The sequence below is a fragment of the Haliaeetus leucocephalus genome, unplaced genomic scaffold (genome assembly GCF_000737465.1).
Source record: "Haliaeetus leucocephalus isolate CR32 unplaced genomic scaffold, Haliaeetus_leucocephalus-4.0 Scaffold656, whole genome shotgun sequence".
NCBI lineage: Eukaryota > Metazoa > Chordata > Aves > Accipitriformes > Accipitridae > Haliaeetus > Haliaeetus leucocephalus.
In genome coordinates, this window is record NW_010973092.1 from 17,236,104 (window position 1) to 17,256,493 (window position 20,390).

General features: G+C 38.2%; 1 protein-coding gene across 4 annotated transcripts in view; it reads right to left on the reverse strand.

Annotated features, from left to right (window-relative positions):
- The window catches only part of SLIT3 (slit homolog 3 (Drosophila)), a 531,488-nt gene that overhangs the window by 145,888 nt on the left and 365,210 nt on the right, over positions 1 to 20,390 (reverse strand). For all 4 annotated transcript variants that reach the window (XM_010579134.1, XM_010579133.1, XM_010579136.1 and 1 more), the window contains exons 11-12: positions 19,698 to 19,769; positions 8,324 to 8,395 (exon numbers count right to left, since the gene is read on the reverse strand). In XM_010579134.1, the coding sequence (XP_010577436.1) occupies positions 8,324 to 8,395; positions 19,698 to 19,769 (144 nt within the window). The remainder of the gene's footprint in view (positions 1 to 8,323; positions 8,396 to 19,697; positions 19,770 to 20,390) is intronic.

A 20,390-nucleotide genomic window follows, 5' to 3' on the forward strand; every position in this document is an offset into this window, starting at 1 on the left:
TAAAATATCCCCTCCTGAATATTCCCCTGTATGAATTCCAATTCTTTGCTTAATCTTTCTTCACTATCACAGCCCCCCTAATGGCATCTAATTATTAATTAGGTATACAAGGCTGGCCTCACATGGAGTGCTTATAAGATTTTTTTTTTTTTTTTTTTAAAACTAACACAAAGGCAGATGAAAAAAACATATTCTAGGAAGCAGAAACACTGATCTTCCTTAAACACTGAACCATGCTGTAAAACATATAAGGGTTTCTTTTATTGTACTCACACCAAAAGGAGGGACAATATTAAAAGTTGAGTCTTATTTTAGCAAGAATTACATTGTATTTATTTTGCACCAATTTATGGTGAAAGTAAATTCCACTAATTTTCCTATTTTGTTATCAGCTTGATTGGATGAGATTTATGCCTGGCCTCCAGATGTGGTGCAACGTTCAGAAGGAGGTTAAAAATTCAAGTAGAAATAAAACCGCCGGCTACCCAGAGGGATGATGGATTATTACCTCAAGTCTCCATTTTCATCCCTCTGGATATGCTAAAAACATGAAGAAAACTCTTGCAAGCCTAGGACCACCACAGAACACAGCAGAATGGTTAAAGACCTTGTGGTTTACACGCCATTGAAAGCAATGAGCAGAGCAGAGCAGTATTACAATTCCATGAACCCATTTCCTGAAAAAGTGAATTTGTCCACACACATTGAAATAATGTGTTTCAGCTAAACCCTTTGAACGAATGTGTACTGAATTGGCACTGTAATTGTATCAGATGCTCATAAGCACCATCTGCATAATTAAGATGGTCCCATAATTGAATTATATGCCCAACCACAGTTTCAAGTGATTAACATTTAAATATCATTTTGAACTGCAAACCCCAAATGATTGTAAAAAATTGTTTTTTTTAAGAGCAAATGGGGATGTTTATATGGCTTTTATCCTTAGCAATGTTCGTATTTTCAGCTCAGTGAAATCAAGTAATTGAACTATCAACAAATATCTACGTAACTGAGAGAATGAAACAGCAGCCTAGCAACCTTAACACATGCTGGAGACTGCAGGTTGGTTTCTGCTGCTACAGGATGGACCAGAAATCATCCTAGGTGCATTAATAAGCCAAAAGTAAAGTGTCAGGGAGAAAAGCCACACAGAGCCACTGGAAAACTTCTCTTTCTTTTTCACTAGCTTTGTGTTTTGACAGCGACAACATGATGAGAATGAAAATGTTCGGCATCCCATGAACCGGCTGGCACATCCCACATGCCAGACTCCACTGGGGAAAATGAGAACTCACCAGAAAAAGGCAGATGCAAAATGCATAGGAGACTTGTATGGAAGAGGAGAACTGGGTAACAGTTTTGCATGGGTAACAGCAGAATACAAATTGAATATACATGACTTTTATAGAATATCAATAGCCAAAAGCTTCACCTACATTCAAAGGCACTATAGGGCAGCGAAGAAAGGACTCTTGGCAGAAGGCGTTCCTTAGGATATACAATACCTGTCGTAAAAAGTCAAAAAACTTTTTGGCATGTTTTTTTCAGCATTTTCTCTTGAAATTTATAGGGAATCAAGCATCATCTTTGTTTTAACACAGCTTAACACAGAAGAACAGCTGAAGTGCCAGTATGGAAGTATCTAGTCAAGTATACTGCCTTCCCAGCAGTCAATGACAAGCAACGTCTAATGACAGAATTGTGTGTGCCCCTGCTTACTTATTGGCAAAATAATTATATTAGATTCCAGAATGTTTTAAAATGGCCTGGAGTGTAGGGGAGCAATCTGACTCTCACTGTGTCAAATTATTTAGGTGTCTACTAAAATTTACATTTTCTAATGTGATGACTGACCACTGAAGAGTCTGTCAGTGCTTCAACTGATAATAACCAGTGTGAAATCATCATCGTGCTTGTTTGAACCAGCTTCAAGTATTTCCCCATGTTCAGGAAACTGGATGATGGTGATGACAAATTTATTCAATGTAAATTAAAATGAAAAAGTCACGACCTGATAGTAAGTGAAGAAGGAAGCACAGAGCACAGTCTGACAGTCCTGTTTTGGAGAGATTTTAAAGGTCTCCTTTCTTTTCTGATCCCAAAGACTGCAACTCCAGCTGAACACCATCCATAAAACAATCCTGTGGTATTCGTGTTACTACCTGGAGAATTATAAGCACGTGTTGTCATAGCATCTGGAATTCTGTTATTTCAGAATTCAATATTGTCTAACTTACGCCTGCAGATAAGGTCACAGCTGATTTTAGATAACTACATGATAATTCATATGCACAACAGAATAAACTATTTTCTCAACTTCCTGTGCTATCAGAAAGCTAGTTTCTTGTGTAATAATAACTAGCAGAGTTTCTGTCAGGTGAGTCCAGCTTGGAGCAATGGCGTCAGAAGAGCTAATGAATTGCATACTGACGTACAAACTACAGGTTGTTTTGGGAAGCTGCATGCAGACAGGCTACAGAAGTGACACAGGAAAGGCAGATGCTGTTGCAGTCTTTCATTGATGCTTGACTGTAATTGTATTTCTGTGTCTGGCAGATGCTGCTCCCTCACTTTAACAGCAGTTATTGAGTTTAGTAATATTATCACAATAGCAGCCTAAATGCAGAAATCTGAAGGAAAAAAGCTCGAGGCAAATGGCTTGAAAACAATTCTAAAGCTATTAAACAGGTCTGTGCAGAGAGTATTCTGTCCTGGACTAGAAGGACAAGGGTTGCATAGTATCTCTGCTGTAGCCAGAAATACTTTGAGTAAACAAGGGAAAAGTTCATATGTCATTTTGCTAAGAATTGAGAATCACAGAACCCAGAAATGACATAGGTTGGACAGGACCTCCACATGTCATCTGGTCTGAACCCGACTCAAAGCATGACCAATTTTAGATACTTAATGCAGGTATTTGCTTTATCTGAGAAATAATTATTTCATCAGATCACAGGATAATTCAGAATGGCAGGAAGCTTGAGAGGTTTCTTGTCCTGTTAGATTGCCTCAAACGGGGTGAGCTATAAGGTCAGACCAGGTTGCTTACAGTTTTATCCAGTCTGGTCTTTAAAATCTTCAAGGACAGAGAATGCACAACTTTCTGGGCAGCCTGCTCCACTGCTTGACTTGCCATCATGAAAATATTTCCCCTTATATCTAGTCAGAAGGTCTCTTTTTTTAATGCCTCTTGTCTCTTCTCCATGAAAAAAATTAACAACTCCATAGAACAAGAAGATTTTGTACATCACTTAAAGCCCAGAAGATGGCTATGGGGAGGAGGAGAGACTACTGTGCTATAAAGACTTGGAAATGGAAAACTAATTTCTTTATTCTGGCATTTATATACTGTTTGCATCACTGTTTAATGATACTTATGTATATAACAGTGTAATGTATACAATACAAATATTGGAATTGATGTACATTCTTTAGAGTAATTTTGTATTTCTTTTTTTTTAAATACTTTCTGTGAGTTTGTGCTTCACTGGATTTTCTTTGAGCTTCTAACAAGCTCCAAAAGTATACAATAAATAATTGGTAGATACTATTTTAAGCTCTTAGGTAGTGGGATTCAATTTACAATTACAAATCAACACAAGCACTTCAAACTTGGCAAATTTGCCATGGAGATGTTTTCCAAGCAACCTCACCAGAAGAGCTGTGGGAGTACCAAGTAGCTCAACTATTCATCCAAGGACAAACAGCGTAAAAAGCAGGTTAAAAAGGAGAACCACTCAAAGTAAAATTTGACTGGTTGAATTTTGGGAAGACTGGTAATAGCAGTTTCTGAAAGTACACACAGGACTTGTCACTTCATACAAGTCTATTTTAATTAAAGGTCAGCTGAAGTTGTAAATATTAGATCTAGTTCCAATTTTAAGCTAAGTTAGATGATTGGATCTGGAAGTCTAATTTTTCACCACTTCTGATGTTACTTTATTTGTCAATATGTCAAACTCCAGGCACCAATATGATTACTGGTCTTTTCCAACTACAGTGTTGAATTTTCCCTAATGATCAGACATTAGGAGAAGGAGGAAAAGACTGTAAGCTTTTGGCTTCATTTTATGAAAGAGGACTATGACAAACCTCTGATTTCAATATATATGTACCCCAGGAGTATATCTACTTCTAGCAACATCAAAACGGAGTCCGCTATAGGGATTCTTTCTTGCCCAGCAAGCCATGGGGATCTCAACCATAAGATTTAGGATCAACACACATAAGCACTTGTATGATTAGTAACTATGCAAAGTAAATTTCCTCAAGGAAAAGGATTTATTGAAAACTGATACTTGCCAGAAATTTGAAAAATGATATTTCATCCCCCTGTATTATTTTGCTATACAATCTTTTTAAACAGTAGAGATTTTATGATACGTTCTTGTTCCAGGAAACAGAGCACTGTAAAGCACACACTGTATAACTGTAATAAAAAGGCTCCCAGAATGTTTGTTTTAATAAGGTTGCAGAAAGGAAAGTGTATTACTTAGATATGAAAGATACTGGTTAACAAACTTGGTGCCCATTATCCACAGCTCACTGTCTTGAGCCACTTGACTCACTGTTTCACTGCAGACTGGCTCTGCACATTTGCTCATTTGGGAGCAAGCAGAGCAACCATCAGGTTTATCTGTCACAGGGCTGCTGAAAAAGAGAGAACTGCGCAGTGTTATGTGGCACTCCCCATGCAGTGACTGGCAGACCAAGGTTAGTCTAGGGCCTCCTGGACAGCAGTTCAAACTGGCCACAGCGAATGATTACTTGAAAACTTTCACCTTGAACTGAAACCCTTTCTATTCTTTTGATATTCAAATGCAAGATGCACAAACAACGATAATTAATCAAACACTATTTCACAGCTTGGATGGATTGTTGTCCCAATGAAATGAAAGTTTCAGTTTACTGTAAAAAGAAAAAAAAAATTTTTTTTAAAAAAATCTGATTCCAGTTATCCCATTCTGGAAAACAGTATAGGTCTCTAAAATCCAAATTGACCTAAAATTCTCAGAGACACTTGATCCAGACTGCTGAAAAGAAGAATGTATGAGGATAGGGTACAGTAGCTACAGTAGCTTTCTAGCATTGTCTCTCCTGGCAACTTCAAACAGGATAAGGAAAATAACACGGTCCAAGAAAAGCTTCTGTTCCACGGAACAGATGTGTAGTTGGACTTCTGTCATAATGTTTGCTGCTGTGTTGGTTACAGTTGCATATTTAGGAAGACATAAGATTTGTGAAATCAGCAATTTAACAGAAATCCAATTGTGATTATTTATGTGGGGAATGTTGACTACTTAAGATAGCTAATTATAATGAAGACTTCAGAAGCAACGTTTTAAATTAAACCAATAGGGTTAAAAAAGACCCAAACAAAACCAACACCACACCCCACCCCAACAAAAAAACCTTATTATCTAACCATGACTTATTATTTTCTTGCCAAATATAATATAATATTGGTTTAACCACCTCTGTCTTATATGACAGAAATACAGAATTCTAATGCTAGCCAGGTGGTCTAAAACTTGTTCTGAATTCTTAATTTCCTATAGACCAAAGTCAAATGGGGCAGTTTAAGATGCTGTCATGCCTGACCTGAGCATTACTTTACCCAGCTACAGTGTTTCTGACATCAGTGGTACTGTCTGCAGATGTAAGACACTTATACAAAACAATTCTGCCAAAATAAAAGTGGAATAAATTGGGCCTATATAGTGACAGTATATTTAAACAGAAGGATAATGACATTTCTGATAAACTCTGTTGAGTTTTATCCAAAACAGTAAATAACAATATTATCTGCTCTGCAATTTCACAGTGATTATTTTTTCCTTCTAAATACAATCTCAACAATTTTATACAGGACCCACAGTGACTCCTTTTTTCCTGACTGTGTCCTGCTTTACCATAATGCCAGTGTATTTTCAAAAATGCTCCAGCTCAAGCTTAGGAAATTACACTGGCTACCAGAATACCTTAATCAGAGCGTTCTTATCAGTGTGTCTCCAGACTAATAGGAAGAAATCCAATCTAGAGCCCACTGAACACTATATTAGATCTAATCATAGGGCACTCTTCCAACTATTCAACAGCAGGCCTAAAACCAACGAATGCCATTTATTTTTTTGGTATCCATTAAAATACTGCAAGCAAGCAATCCCATAATAGCTGCTTCAAAGCCACGATCAGAAAAGTGTGCAGATGTTTGTTTGCATTTAAAGCATGATCATTCAATGTTCTCCTTGCCAAAAGCTACTTTACATTCAAGAAGACCCTGAAAGGTCCACAGCCACAATACTCTGGGAATCCCATAACAGGGCAAACTACTTACATCTTCTCAGCTTGAGAATGTTTAAATGGTTGAAGTAAAATACCTTTTAATGGTTCTCTGGTGTATAGATTTTGTGCCCTTAACAAAAAGGCATCACTTGAGCTAATTCAGACTGGAAAATTACTGTATCCAGGCTTAAATATGTAATTCGCTGAAAGCCCACACTACGTGCACACAAGGACTACAGTATAAAGGTATTGAAACCTGCTTAATGCTTTATGCAAAAGTTCTAGACATACATTTTTATAGGACACTGTGAGCCATGTGTTGAGTGTTTTGGTTTGGTTTTTTTTTCCTACTGGGAAAGATCCTATCTGTAAAGTGTCCTGGGTTAGAGCAACTGCGTATCACTTTGGACTTGTAACCATAAAACATTTGGGGAGGAAGGACTATGATAAAGCTCAGATTTTTTTAATATAGTTTCTTTCTCAGAAGTCAAAGTGACAAGTTACGTTTTAGCTCTCCTTTTGCTTGCAGCGTCTTCATTGTACTGAACACAACCTGAGTCTGACAATGACTAACATGCCAGTTATATCAACATGTACTGAGTCCCAGCTTCTAAGCACTTTCATGCTTATTGTTCTCACACATGGCAAACTATGTCCCCCCTAAATACACAGTCTTCTCTTACTGCACAAGCTGGCCATGAAGACATGGAAGTACTAACAAACTTGTGAGGTATGGTACAAGAGAGAGGTATGTACAAAAGGTGAAGACAATATAATCAGCTGTGTGCAGGAGGAGATGAACAACTTCCCACCATCGCAGCTCAAGAATTGTCATAACCAAACCACATGTGCTCTTGCTTGTCCTTCTCTAGAATAGGGTGGTCCATGTTTGCAATTAAGATCTTGGGGATAAATTACACGTCTGAGTAGTCCTTCACTTAACATATAGAGCAATTTCAACTCTTTCATATTTTAGTTCTTTGGCTTTGCTCATGGATTTCTAATCTGAATCTATGCTTGTTTTTATAAAGACTGCAATCGTAAAGTGACACATTCAATGGTAATAATGAACTTTTGGATATTCATTTCTGGTTATGTCAAGACAGTCAGAAAAGCTTAAAATAATATGTCTAAAAGCTATGTTTTATTTCATATTTTAAATAATTTATTGTTTGGGGTAGAGGGTTGTGTGTGATATAAACCAGAACTGATTAATTTGTCATATATCACCTTTACTTTCTGAGTGCATCATCCATGATGGTAATCAGAACGTTAGGAATACACATTAAACTCACTTCATGTCCGCTCCCTCTACTGACTGGCTGAAACAGTAGCTGATTTCCTTCTCTTTGAAGGAGTTACTGGTTCTCAATGTGATTATGGAGACAAGAGTGAGTGAAATTTGCAATTTTACATTTGGCTTAGGAAATTTTTTATGCTATATTAATAAATACTGAAGAGGGTATGATATGTATCTTACTCCTGATCATGACTGTATGTTAAATCACACATGGCATAAAATACTCAATACACAATATATTCTGAAAACATTTCTCTTGCAACTAAGCCACATTTGGCATAATAAAAATACGGAACTGAGCATGGCTCGCAACAATAAGATCATTCATAATGCCATTTTGCTTGCATGTGCAGGTACTTGCAACACAGTAGCCCTCAAGGATCTAGCTATTCAACCACAAATGCTAAATGTGTAAAAACAATCAGATGGCATCCCCACCCGCACATCAGCCGGTGACCAAATTTCCTTTCCTGGACTTCACTGAGTCCCTCATTTCCTCCCCACACTTAAATCCTCTGTGTCTATTATCCATTATACACATGGTGCTATAAAACTGTTGGCACCTTCCTTTTTTTTTTTTTTTTTTTCAGCCCTTGCCTCCCTCATGCCTGACAGAAACAACAGACTAGCACATCCAGTGAGTTTTCAGTGGAAAAGGTGATCATATTAATGTCAGAAGCTGAAAAAACAGTAAATCTAGCTAGTCTGTAAAATAGAGGAAGGGATCATACTCACAGCAGCTGCAGAGACACAAGATCATCAAAAAGGCCCTGGGGAATCTCTGTGATCTTGTTTCCATAGAGCACTCTGAAAGATTCAGGAAGACAAAATAAATCTTAAGTAACAGACCAGTTTAGTGTCCTCCCACATCTCTGTATTATCATCTTTATTGATCTTGTGCACCATGCCCAGGATCTGTGGGCATTTCATTTAACTACTGATCTCATTTTCTTTTCACAGAGCACATGGTATTAAATGAGTCGTTATGATTCAGGCTTCGTCTGGTGTTGGAAAGCATTTTTAATGTAGAATCTGGACATGATCCAAAAGCTGTATCTGAAATATTTTTCATTCTGTTGAGGGATTTTTTTCCCACCCTTTTTAGAAATATTTTAACCATTGAAAGGCACATAGTGTGATGCAAAAACATAGAATTGTGCTCAGTGATACTGAATTTAAAAGCTAGGGAGCACAAGCTGGTTGTAGATAAAATTTCATATAACTGAATCTCTTAAGATATAATAATTGGCATGAAATGTGACACAGGCATCATTGGATAAAATATTATGGCTTCACCAGCTGCTGTTACCATTTCAACTAGCTAATATAAAGAAATTTAGCCTGAACCGGAAATAGACATATATTTCAGAAACTAAAAAATAATTTTAGGTATAGTTTAGTTATAAAAATCAGTAAAGATTTAATAACGTAAATGAAAGTCACGATATATTTATTCAGCCATAAATATATACAACCTGATATCCATGATTCAGTTTTAATATTAAAAATATTTCCTTTTTTAATGGAAAAATTATTATATTATCCTCAGAAATTTAACTAAAGGGAAAAACAGACAAACCCGCCATTATGCTAAGATGCATTACCTAGGGATCAGAGCAAAATCATACATGACAGGAACACCTGAATTTCAATCACCACTAAAGTATTTGCTCATGTCATTTCTGCAAGCTGATAAAATCTGTCAAAACCAGAAAGTGAGTTAGGAGCTTATATGGGTCCTGGTAAAAGAGTAGAAGATTAGGCTCCCTCTGCAAATTCTACGTCTTACCTAAACATTTTAATAGACTTCAAATTGTGAAAAACAGTGTTTATGTAATTTCTGTGGTCTACATAGAAGCATGCCAAAACTTTGTTCCTTATGTGTCACTAAACTGGTTAATTCCCTAACTTTTTAATGTGGAATAATATGCTAGCAATGAATCAAATAGCAATGTGAGGCTTGGATGCTGGCTGAAATTCTGGCTTACTCTGTCTTTCAACATTTAAAATAGTATGGTGAGTTGAACATACTGAAAAACAAACACTTAGCATGACGGACCATTTACAATACCCTCTGGCCTTCCTAGAGTATCGCCACTTCAGTTTACTCTTCATCAGTCATTGGAAGTATATCACCTCTGTGGGAGAGTTCCCAGATCAGCTCATTTCTGAGCCTAAATAAAATGTATCTAAATAAAATAACATCACTTAGATATGAAAATCTAAACTTGAAACTTCATTTTTCATTACTTTTGTAGTTTAGCAGGAACTGAACTGCTACCCAAGAAACTAATGATTATCTAGCATCATATTTTCTCTAAACAAACGCAACATAATTTCTCTTTATCTACTGCAGAGTCAGGAGGCTGGCTTTTAATGTGCTGTTACAGTTAGTGTTTTTTGTGCATCATGAATGCTAGTACCAGTAATTTTTTCTAATTGTTTCCTAATTTCAGCTTCAGAAGACACACACAATTTCCTACTTCAACAAAATTTCATGTAATGTACGTAGTTTTTTATACTCTACCCTAAACTAGACAGAAAAATGATGGCTGAACTTTAAAATGTCTAGCAGGTCCTTCTAGATAGCAGTTGCAAAACATGAGATAATATTCAAGTCACTGAATTTCACTGGGCTCTAAACCAACATCCAAATCGCTGATTCTCAGACTTCTTTCTGAATAAAGTAACTGATCTAAGCACCTGTATCAGGAAGCAAAAGCAAACCCTCTGCAAATAAAATATTTAGAAAAGTTTAAAATATTAAGTTAATGCCCACAGAATCCAGTATATTTCCGTTTCAGTTTCCACTCTTTCTGAACAACATTTCTTTAGCAAGTGCATCATCTCTATACAAAGTTTAGATTATAAGCCCTGTGATGTTAGATGAACATCTTCCTTAGTTTTGTGAAGTAGCAGGATCATCAAAGCTGATCAATAATGCATAATACTACAGTATATAAGAAAGAGTTCAGAAGCTAAGCTTTACAAAATTCCCATAGAAAGAAGTAAAAAAAATCCCCACTCCAGACTAAGGGTTATTCTGGCTGTAGAGGTAAAAACACTTATGTAAGGTAAAACCTTAAAGAAATCTCAACACTCGCACCCAGTGCCATTGTTAGTTATGGTACTACTAAATGCAAATATCAAATAAGATTTTTATTATAGTAATTTTTCATTTACTTTTAATTTAAGAGTCAGAAGGTCATAGTGCAGTGTTCCACTGAATTTTAAACCTTGGATGTGTTTATACATCCTCTTTATTATCTTGAGACAAATAAAAAAGATTAAAATAACTTATAAAATAAAACAAAACTTCAATTTTTAGAAGCCATGAAAAGAAAATAAGCATTTTCAAACCTAATTGGGCTTATGTGCATGTGGCACATTAACATTTGAACAAATTAACAGCTAAACAAAAGTCAGTATGAGAGCTCAGGCACTTGTCTCTAATTCATATTCATGTTCAGCACTACAGAGCCAAATTAGCTAATGCCATTGTCTGTATGCCATGCCAGAGCTGAAGTCAAATGGTCCTACAGAAAGAAGCAAAGAGGAGGGAAGAGGAGATATGTAAGGTATTGCATCTCATTTCTTGACTTCCTTATTTCCATTTACTCTAATAAAAACCACAGAAACTTTTGCTTTCCTCAGAGTTCTCATTTTTTTCTGTTTAAGACAGGAAAGCATACTCATACCAACAAATATGAATATTGTTCAGGTTCTTGATCCAAGATGCTTTTGTTCTGAATGTATCAACTGCTGCACTCCTAACAGTACTATGAATGAGTCAGCCTGCAGAAAAGACTGGCCAGGTTACATACACTCCATTATTGCTGCCACTTTCCTCTACGTCCTCTTGTTCTGCCCATCTCACTAGCACGCACCACAATGTTTACAGAATAGCGGCTTTGGGAAAAAAATGAAACAAAACAAAAACCCCAAACATCAACAAAAAACCTTCAAAAGGCCATATAACAGGAAACTCAGCCAAGACGATTCAAGAACTTAATTTAAATCTCCCATGATTTTACAAACAGAGATAAATTTTAGGAGATTTGCCTATGGCATTACGAGTTCTAAAAATGTATGTTCACTTGCATCCCTCACATATGTTGCAGGACATGCAGGTGTCCTGGCTCCTGTGCAAGCTTGGCACAGGAATACAACCCTCCTTTTATCACCTAGCATCTGGAATTTAAACCCCAAATATTTTTTGTTAAAAATACACTAACAAAGTTAATATGTAATAAAAATAAAATCAGTTCAGTAATTCCTGCCAATAGACAGTGAATAAGTGAATCAGAATGACATTTATTAGAACACAAAAAAATTATTAAAATTTTTATCGTGTGCTCCTGATTGTTCATTTGCTTCTCAACTCTGCTGGGAGACCAAGTTAGCCACAGGTCTGACGAATACCATTTACTGTCAGGTGGAGAAGATATCACCCTAAACATGATGTACATTTGGGGAGAAAGAGAAAAGTGAGCTATAGCTTAATTCTATATTCACAATGCTAATCTTAAAAGTGGCAACTAAAGACTAAGTCAAAACTGACTGAGAGACAAGTAAGTATCTGTTTTCTTACTGTTCCTTTCTTTCTCTTCTCACTACACATGGGAGTCTCTTTTACAAAGATGGAAACCAGTCTGAATGGAGAAAACAGTCACAAAGGCGTGCAAACACATCAGACTTGCCAGTGCATGAATTTTATTCTTGTCTTTTCCACAAGGCAGGTGTATCTAATACCAGAATGACCAGTGTGAAGAATCATTCACTGTATTTTTAACTCAAGCAAATTTTTCTCAAATTTTTTGCAGGTGGCTTTCTAACATCAGCAAGTTGCTGTTACGGCACAGGTGCAGCTGAACCATCTGAGGGCTATATTCTTAGAGGCACGTAGAGCCATCAGCTTGCCAGTTCACAGCTAAATGCTTTCAGCATGGCCACAAACCACAAGCTACAGTTCTTCAAAAGTACCTGGCAGATTGGCTCACAACTTGCAGCAGTTTTCAGGCTGCCATCAACCTTCCAAACAATGGGAAGGACAGCACACATAAAGCACAGACCCCTGGCTGCACTGCAAGCATTGGAGGAGATCCCTGGAAGCAGCACCCTATTCAGCTGAAGAGTTATTATGGATCTGCAATAAGAAATTATACAAATATATAAAAGTCATAATGAGATGTTATGTTTCTTCAGCCTGATTCTGGCATCACATTTTAATATTCCCCCCCAAATGTATCTATTCCAAGACACAATTAAATATTAAATTTCCAGTTAAACAATTATTGTTACTACTAAACTTCAAGTTTTGCAGATTAATCCAACTGATGTTCTAAGTAGTTAAAAATAAAGATTAAACAGTGAAAATAGTCCCTGAATAGATTCATCTAAATGCTTGGGACATACTAGACAAAGAAAGCATTGGAAGCACACATAGCAACAAGCATGTTATCTTGGGTGAGAATGTAAATAAGCATGTAACAAACTGTGGTGGGTTGACCCTGGCTGGATGTCAGGTGCCCACCAAAGCTGCTCTATCACTCCTCCCTCCTCAGCTGGACAGGGGAGAGAAAATATAATAAAGAGCTTGTGAGTCAAGATAAGGACAAGAAAGATTACTCACTAATTACTGTCACAGGCAAAACAGACTTGACTTGGGGAAAAATTAACTCAATTTATTACCAATCAACCAGAGTAGGGTAATGAGAAATAAAACCAAATCTCAAAACACCTTCCCTCCATTCCTCCCTTCTTCCCAGGCACAACTTCTCTCCCAGATTCTCTACCTACCACCCGCAGTGGCACAGGGGGACAGGGAATGGGATTTACAGTCAGTTCATCACATGTTATCTCTGCCACTTCATCCTCTTCAGGGGCAGGACTCCTCACACTATTCCCCTGCTCCAGTGTGGGGTCCCTCCCACGGGAGACAGTCCTCCATGAACTTCTCCAACGTGGGTCCTTCCCACGGGCTGCAGTTCTTCACGAACTGCTCCAGCACGGATCCCTTCCATGGCGTGCAGTCCTTCAGGCACAGACTGCTCCAGTGTGGGTCCCCCGTGGGGTCACAAGTCTTGCCAGAAAACCTGCTCCAGCGTGAGCTCCTGTCTCCACAGGGCCACAGGTCCTGCCAGGAGCCTGCTCCAGCGTGGGCTTCCCACGGGGTCACAGCCTCCTTCGGGAACCCACCTGCTCCGGTGTGGGGTCCTCTCCGGGCTGCAGGTGGAGATCTGCTCCACCGTGGACCTCCCTGGACTGCAGGGGGACAGCCTGCCTCACCAGGGTCTTCACCACAGGCTGCAGGGGAATCTTCGCTCCGGCGCCTGGAGCATCTCCTCCCCCTCCTTCTGCACTGACCTTGGTGTCTGCAGGGTTGTTTCTCTTACATGTTCTCACTCCTCTCTCCAGCTGCCGTTTCTGTGTGCCCTGCAACTTTTTTTCCTTCTTAAATATGTTATCACAGAGGCGCTACCACTGTCGCCAATTGGCTCGGCCTTGGCTGGTGGTGGGTCCATCTTAGAGCCGGCTGGTATGGGCTCTGTTGGACACAGGGGAAGCTTCCAGCAGCTTCTCACAGAAGCCACCCCTGTAACCCCCTCTGCTACCAAAACCTTGCCACACAAACCCAATACATTCCACCCCTGTGGTGGCCTGTATGGCTTCAGCGGCAGGGTCTTGAAATATAAAAGTCTCACTGATTCTTCATAGTCTCTAGACATTCTGACCTCTTGAACAATTTTAAAATTAAGGAATTTGCAAAGACTTTACTAACACATGGCCTTTCATATACACTGAAGTTTAGCATACCACCTTCTAAGGGTGTGAAACAATAATTGCTGTGTTGCCTTTATTTTACAGTTCATCAGCCTACCTTACTTGCAAATGTAGTTGCAATTTAGCTGCTTTGTTAAGTCAGATCCCAGAATATAGAGATTTTTCCCTGGAAGGTGACACAGAACTTTTTGGGGGTATGAAAGCCTAGCACAGAATCCCCTACTCTAGACCATATGGTTTCCAGCTAAGAGTTCCTTTATTTTGGCTTGGCTGAAACATTCTTACTGAAGTGTCAAATTTTGACTTTATGCAATGTCTTTTTCAGTCCTCAGAATGCTTTTAACTTGCCTTCAGACTGTGAAAACAATTCTTGCTAGGAAGAATTATATTTCCCAAGCTGCATACAATGGCACAGGCTCAATAAGAATTCAAGTTTTCAAAAGAGGGGGAATTGATAGGGGTAAAAACAGCAATAAATTTCTAATATCTGAAAGACACTTAGACATGTAATTTTTTTTCCCTGCACTATTTCATATTTCTTCAGAACAAGTTAGGCTAAATAAATCACAGTAGAACTATCCAAAGCAATTTGTTACCTTAAAATAAGTTTGGCAGTTATTGCAATAGACAGTGTTTTATTGCAGATTTCAAATCACCATGAATGACACCACATACATCATCACCCAGGAGATGATGGTCTAAATGGGACTGCTATGTCAAAATCTAAGCTGTCTCTTGTCTTTGTGCCCAGGCTGATCTAAGCTTTTAAATTGTTCACTAGCTTAATTCAGTATATGAACAAAAGCAAAGGAATTCTCTGTCTGCAGTGGTCTAAAATTTATTCATTCAGTTTAACACACTGAAGGCTTAGACTATTTTGTCATATCTCATAAAATGTCCCCAGACAGTCTGGATATGGCCTTCCAAACCTACATTTGTGGGAAGTTTACTGACCCCAAGAATAACATTTATCTTCGATACTTTTAACAATAACCAAATGCTGATACAATCCTCTCACTGATATTAGACAGATTTTGAGTTGATTAAATGAAAAATTAATTTACTTCAGAAAGTGCATGCAGCAATCTTGAAACATGAAACTATTCATAACTTAGCCCCCATGTTCTGCGCTGAGTTATTAACCACTCCAACTCCAGCTAAGTGCAACTCTAAGTATGTAACACAAACACAGTGTACTACAAATAGAGCATTTCTCAAACTTTTGCTTAAAATTAAGATAACACATTCTTTTGCAGCAACCAATTTTGCCACACTTCTCAATGCAAGGATACTACTTGCTCTCGTGTTTATATGGAAAGAAGTACTGGATGGCAAGTCTAATCCTTCCAACACAAAAGCCATGGCTATCTTATCATGGCTCACTTATATCTGTGCTGCCTACTATTTTTTGAGAGTCAAATCTTCTAATTATTTGTTTCTCATCTTGGATATTTCATATGGTCCCAAGTACTGCAGTATCACTACATCTCACAGCCTTCAATGTATACACCCTTATATCATCTCTTTGAGACAGAGAAATACTTCCACTTTTTCAAGAGGGGAGACTTTGGTAGAGGCAATCAGTTTATTTGTCCAACAGCTGTCACTGAAATTACGCAACATAACTTCTTCCTCCCAGAACTCAGAGTAGCATCTTTAAGACTAAAGATCCTTTTTCTCAGGCCTTGATTCACAACACCCTCCATTCTCCACAATGGCTTTATAGCAATCTCTCCACAGCTCTATTCTCTCAAAACCAGAGGGTGGATCTTACTGTATCTTCAGTTTTGTCCATAAACAGGTTTGAAGTTTGGTTCATACCAAAATATGCTAAGGATCCAAGCCCTAGTGCCTAAATTTTGAAAGGGAACTTCAGACACTGTAACAGAATTAAATCCACAGAACATACAGACCCAGAGGTGACCAGTGATTCACAGTGCCACCTGCATGTGACACAACAAGGGGAAAAGGAAAAGCCAGAAAACTCTGTGAAGAAGAAAAAAAATTATGTACATACCCAAATATTTCTAAGAAAAACAGAGTAGGAATTCCTTGTTCCACAGAGTCATTATATGAAAAGGGACAAAATCCCACTGAAAAATGGGCATGGAGAAAACAATTTTTTTCTTCCTGTGTGTGGGGAATGGAGAAGTCTTGAGTCCTTACAAGAACAAGCTTGCCTTTCTCTTGTTAAATGCAGAGAAAACCTAAGGTAGAAATGGCTTATTTAAAGTATTAAGACTTTGTGACCTGTTTGACTCCCATAGGTGGATTTCTTGTTAGAGAAAACATATAGATTTAAAATAAAAACCTATAACCTGCTAGCATATGGATCATTCAGCTCTTTTAAAAGATTTAAGTTTTATACATTTTAGGGGAAACTGCTTCTGTAATAAACATTCCTGTGTTTTGAAAACTATAATACACCATTTTTTTTCCATCTCTACATAGGTACAATAGGCAGAGTACTCTGAGAAACAGTTCTGCCTGGAAACACTAACCTAAGTTAACTTCAGAAGAAAGTAGTGTAGCAACCCACTATATATAGGCTTCCATTAGCCAGCTAGACTAACAATGTTGGCTGTCTTCCAGATAAGCACTTTCACTCTCTTAGACCCATAGAGAGCACTGCAATTGCATGGAAGCAAGGAGTAAAGGGAGGAGCAGAAAATGGGAATAATGCAGAGGAAAAAAAAGCAAGGATTTTAGGCAGTGCAGCAGAGCTCCATTTTTAATGGAAACAAAGTTGCTTACTTTCATTTGTGCATTAATATTTTCCCCTCCTTTATTCTTGTTTAACTTAGCCAGCTGAAAAGTCCAGCTGCTCTGTGCACAGATTAAACCTCGATGGTGTCTCATTAAAATGTATGCCACTGATCACATTTGAGTTACATATATGAAAAATAAAAGTTACTCTCAGATGAGCTGAAGCATTGTGTGCAGAGCAGTATTCCTTCAGGGTACACAGCTGACTAAAGTTTTTGGGGCCTCAGGCACCAAAAAGACTGAGCCGCCTAAAAGGGAAAACACTAGTAAGCAAACTGTTTTACTTCATTTCTACCTCCTTGTTCTCTCCCCTTTGGCAGTTTCATTGGGAGGCTTGGCAAACTTCAAAGGAAGTTTCTTCTCTTGCACTTACTTGTCTTTCTGCAGTTGACAGAACTGTACTGGTGGCTCCAGCAGAGATCAGATGAAAGAAGATCCTCTACTTCTCAGAAGTAGAAGCCTGGGGGAGGTTTCTTCAGAGAAACCCAGATTCTGCAGCACAGCAGATAATCTTGTTCCATAAAGATATCTAGGGCTCAGAAACTGAAACAACTACAGAAGTGACCAACAGGGAAGAACCTGCCAGAGGTCTAGGTGACAGGTCATGAAATATCAGGAAACTAACTCTTGCCTATCAGCCATAGGGAAAAGATTTGTAAGACCTACCTGCAATGAACAGCAAGAATAAAACCTTTCAAAAGAAAGTAAAAGCCAATGGCAAGCACAATGGACAACTGAACTTAGAGGAGGAGGCTGACAATTTCAAGGCTGGAGTCAATACTGTCCTAGACACCAGTCTGCCAAAGAAAGGAGAAACAGACTGTGCGTTACAACAGCTTTGTGTGGCTGCAGTAGAAGGAAACTGAGGCAGAGACAAATGCTGAACAAAGGAAAGACTGCTCAGAGGCAGTTCCCTTACTATAGCCCTTTCTGTGCTGCATCTCATCTCTCCGCCCTCTCTCTTCCCCCTTGTAACCTCCTACCATTAACTTAAGCACTATTTTACCCACTTGGATATAAACATATTTAAACAGGCATTTCACTTGCTTCTGTGTGCAAGTCGAAACACTATAAATTCCTGCCCAGTTTATATTCTCTTTTCCTCTCTGTCCACTCTGATGTGTTCTGTCCCACTCCTGAGGCCACTTGGGGGCATCTGAAGTAGCTAATAGCTAAAGTCGAATAAATTCTGAGTTGGGAAGTCAACCCAAGTAGAAATGTCTTGCCTGTCCAGCTTGCTCATAGCCAGGAGGTTTGCCAAGACCAGAAAGCTGTAGCATTGCAGCATCAGCAGTAGTTTCATACTAAGCCAAAACTGTAGTGTTCAGTAAATGTCATTCTCCTACTGAATCGTTTCCAGACAGCATTGAGGGATTTGACCATTTCCACAGCATGTTGAATAACACCACTCTAACTATTCAACAAAGGCTAGCAACACTTAATATGTATTTCTGGCATTCTCCCAGCTGGATTCAGGGCACAAAAAAAGGCCCATCCTTCTGCATTCTGGCTCAGAAGTCTACTGCAACATATAAGTTTAGTACTGAATAACCTTCTAATATTAGTACTAGTCAACAAGTTATATAGGTTGTTAGAATTATCCGGTATTCAGAGAATAAATTTATGTCAGCTTTTAGAAATAAAGTACACTCTTAAAAATCAAACTGTGTTATATGAATATTAATGAGCTAAATGTTTTAAAACTGTCTTTAAAATTAATGCAGGTAAATATCATTCCAGTTCAGCTTACCCTCTTCTCTCAACCTGGGGATCTTTCTAACACTCTATTCCAGTTCATTCTCCATATGCAGCTTCTGACCTTGTATTGCTCCTTTTACCCATTAAAAGCTCCACTGTGTTAACAGTGCTGCGGGTAGCTAGATTGAAATATGGCTACATTTTAATTCAACTTGGTGCTAAAACAGTTTCTGTGTTCTATAAAGAGAAATGAATGGTTGTCAAGAGATACTACCTTCCTTTTATCTTCTGTATGAAGTCATATTTTAGTCCCCTTCCAGCTTAATAAAGTAGTAATTATAGCTGAGAAAAATAAACATTTTCTTAAGAGCTTAGGTTCTTCCTTCCTAGTTTGAAAAAAAAACACCCCAAAACCAAATAAACCAAAAAACTCACAAGTGAGTGCAATCTCAGTTCTTTAATAGAGAAGAAAAATTCAGTATGGAAGTATTTCCTCTTAACTCCTCCCTGATTAGCACCACCAAACAGTGTCTGAGCTATGATGAGGTTTTTGTGAGCCATGATGAGTTGGGGGGCATGGATTAGCTTGCAGGTACAGTAGATCAACTAGTGCACTGATTTAAAGAAATGAACAAGTCAGTAACCTTGGGGTTCATCTATAAAAGAACTTACTAGAGATGTGTAAACAGTTCCTTCTTCTAACCTTCATGACCAATTTTTCATTTACAAAAGATCAGATGCTTCACACAAGCTGGCAATTGCACACAGAAACATAAGTTGTCCCAGACAGCACATTATCATTTTTATTTCTCTTACATGCAAGCTCTCCCCAAATGCCCATTCAGTTCTATTTTCTACTTACAATGAAATGAGAGATTTCAAGCCTTTGAATGCATCAGGCGCAATGTCAGATATCTGATTCTTGCTGATATCTCTGCAAAGAGAAGAGAGGATTAAAAAAATATTCGTAAACAGGAATTTGATGAAAATATTTTAGCTGTAGTTTATTGGAAGAATATACTTGATACAAACACAGAACTATAAGATCATATTACCTCAGAGAAACTATGAGCTATGTAAAGACACAGATAGGCAAATTCCAGGAATGATCAGAAAACATCAGTCAGCATGACAGGCCATAGCCTCAATAAATTGGCAGCTCCCCTGTTAATAAGGCCTTTCATTTTATGGATATTGAAATGAAGAGTTTTATGAAGAGCTTTGAAGAACAACAGTGAGGTAGGCCATTGAAAAAAAAATGGTTGATAAAACCATCTTAAGAAGTATTAATAATGGAGATTGCATTGTGACTCTGTGGGGTGGCCCTCAAGCATGAGGAGCAGCCTATGACAAGGCATAACAGTTGTCTGAATGTTTAAATGCAGGCATGGAAAGCTCACTCTATAACAGTGCAGAAGATCATATTTTGATTAGAAGTGAAATCATAGATAAGGTGAGGAGAGGTTTTCTAAGGTAGCTGGACATGCATTAAGGAAGATGGTGGGATTAATGGTGTCAGCATGGTGTAGGCGCCAGGGGAACGGCTTCTGAGCTG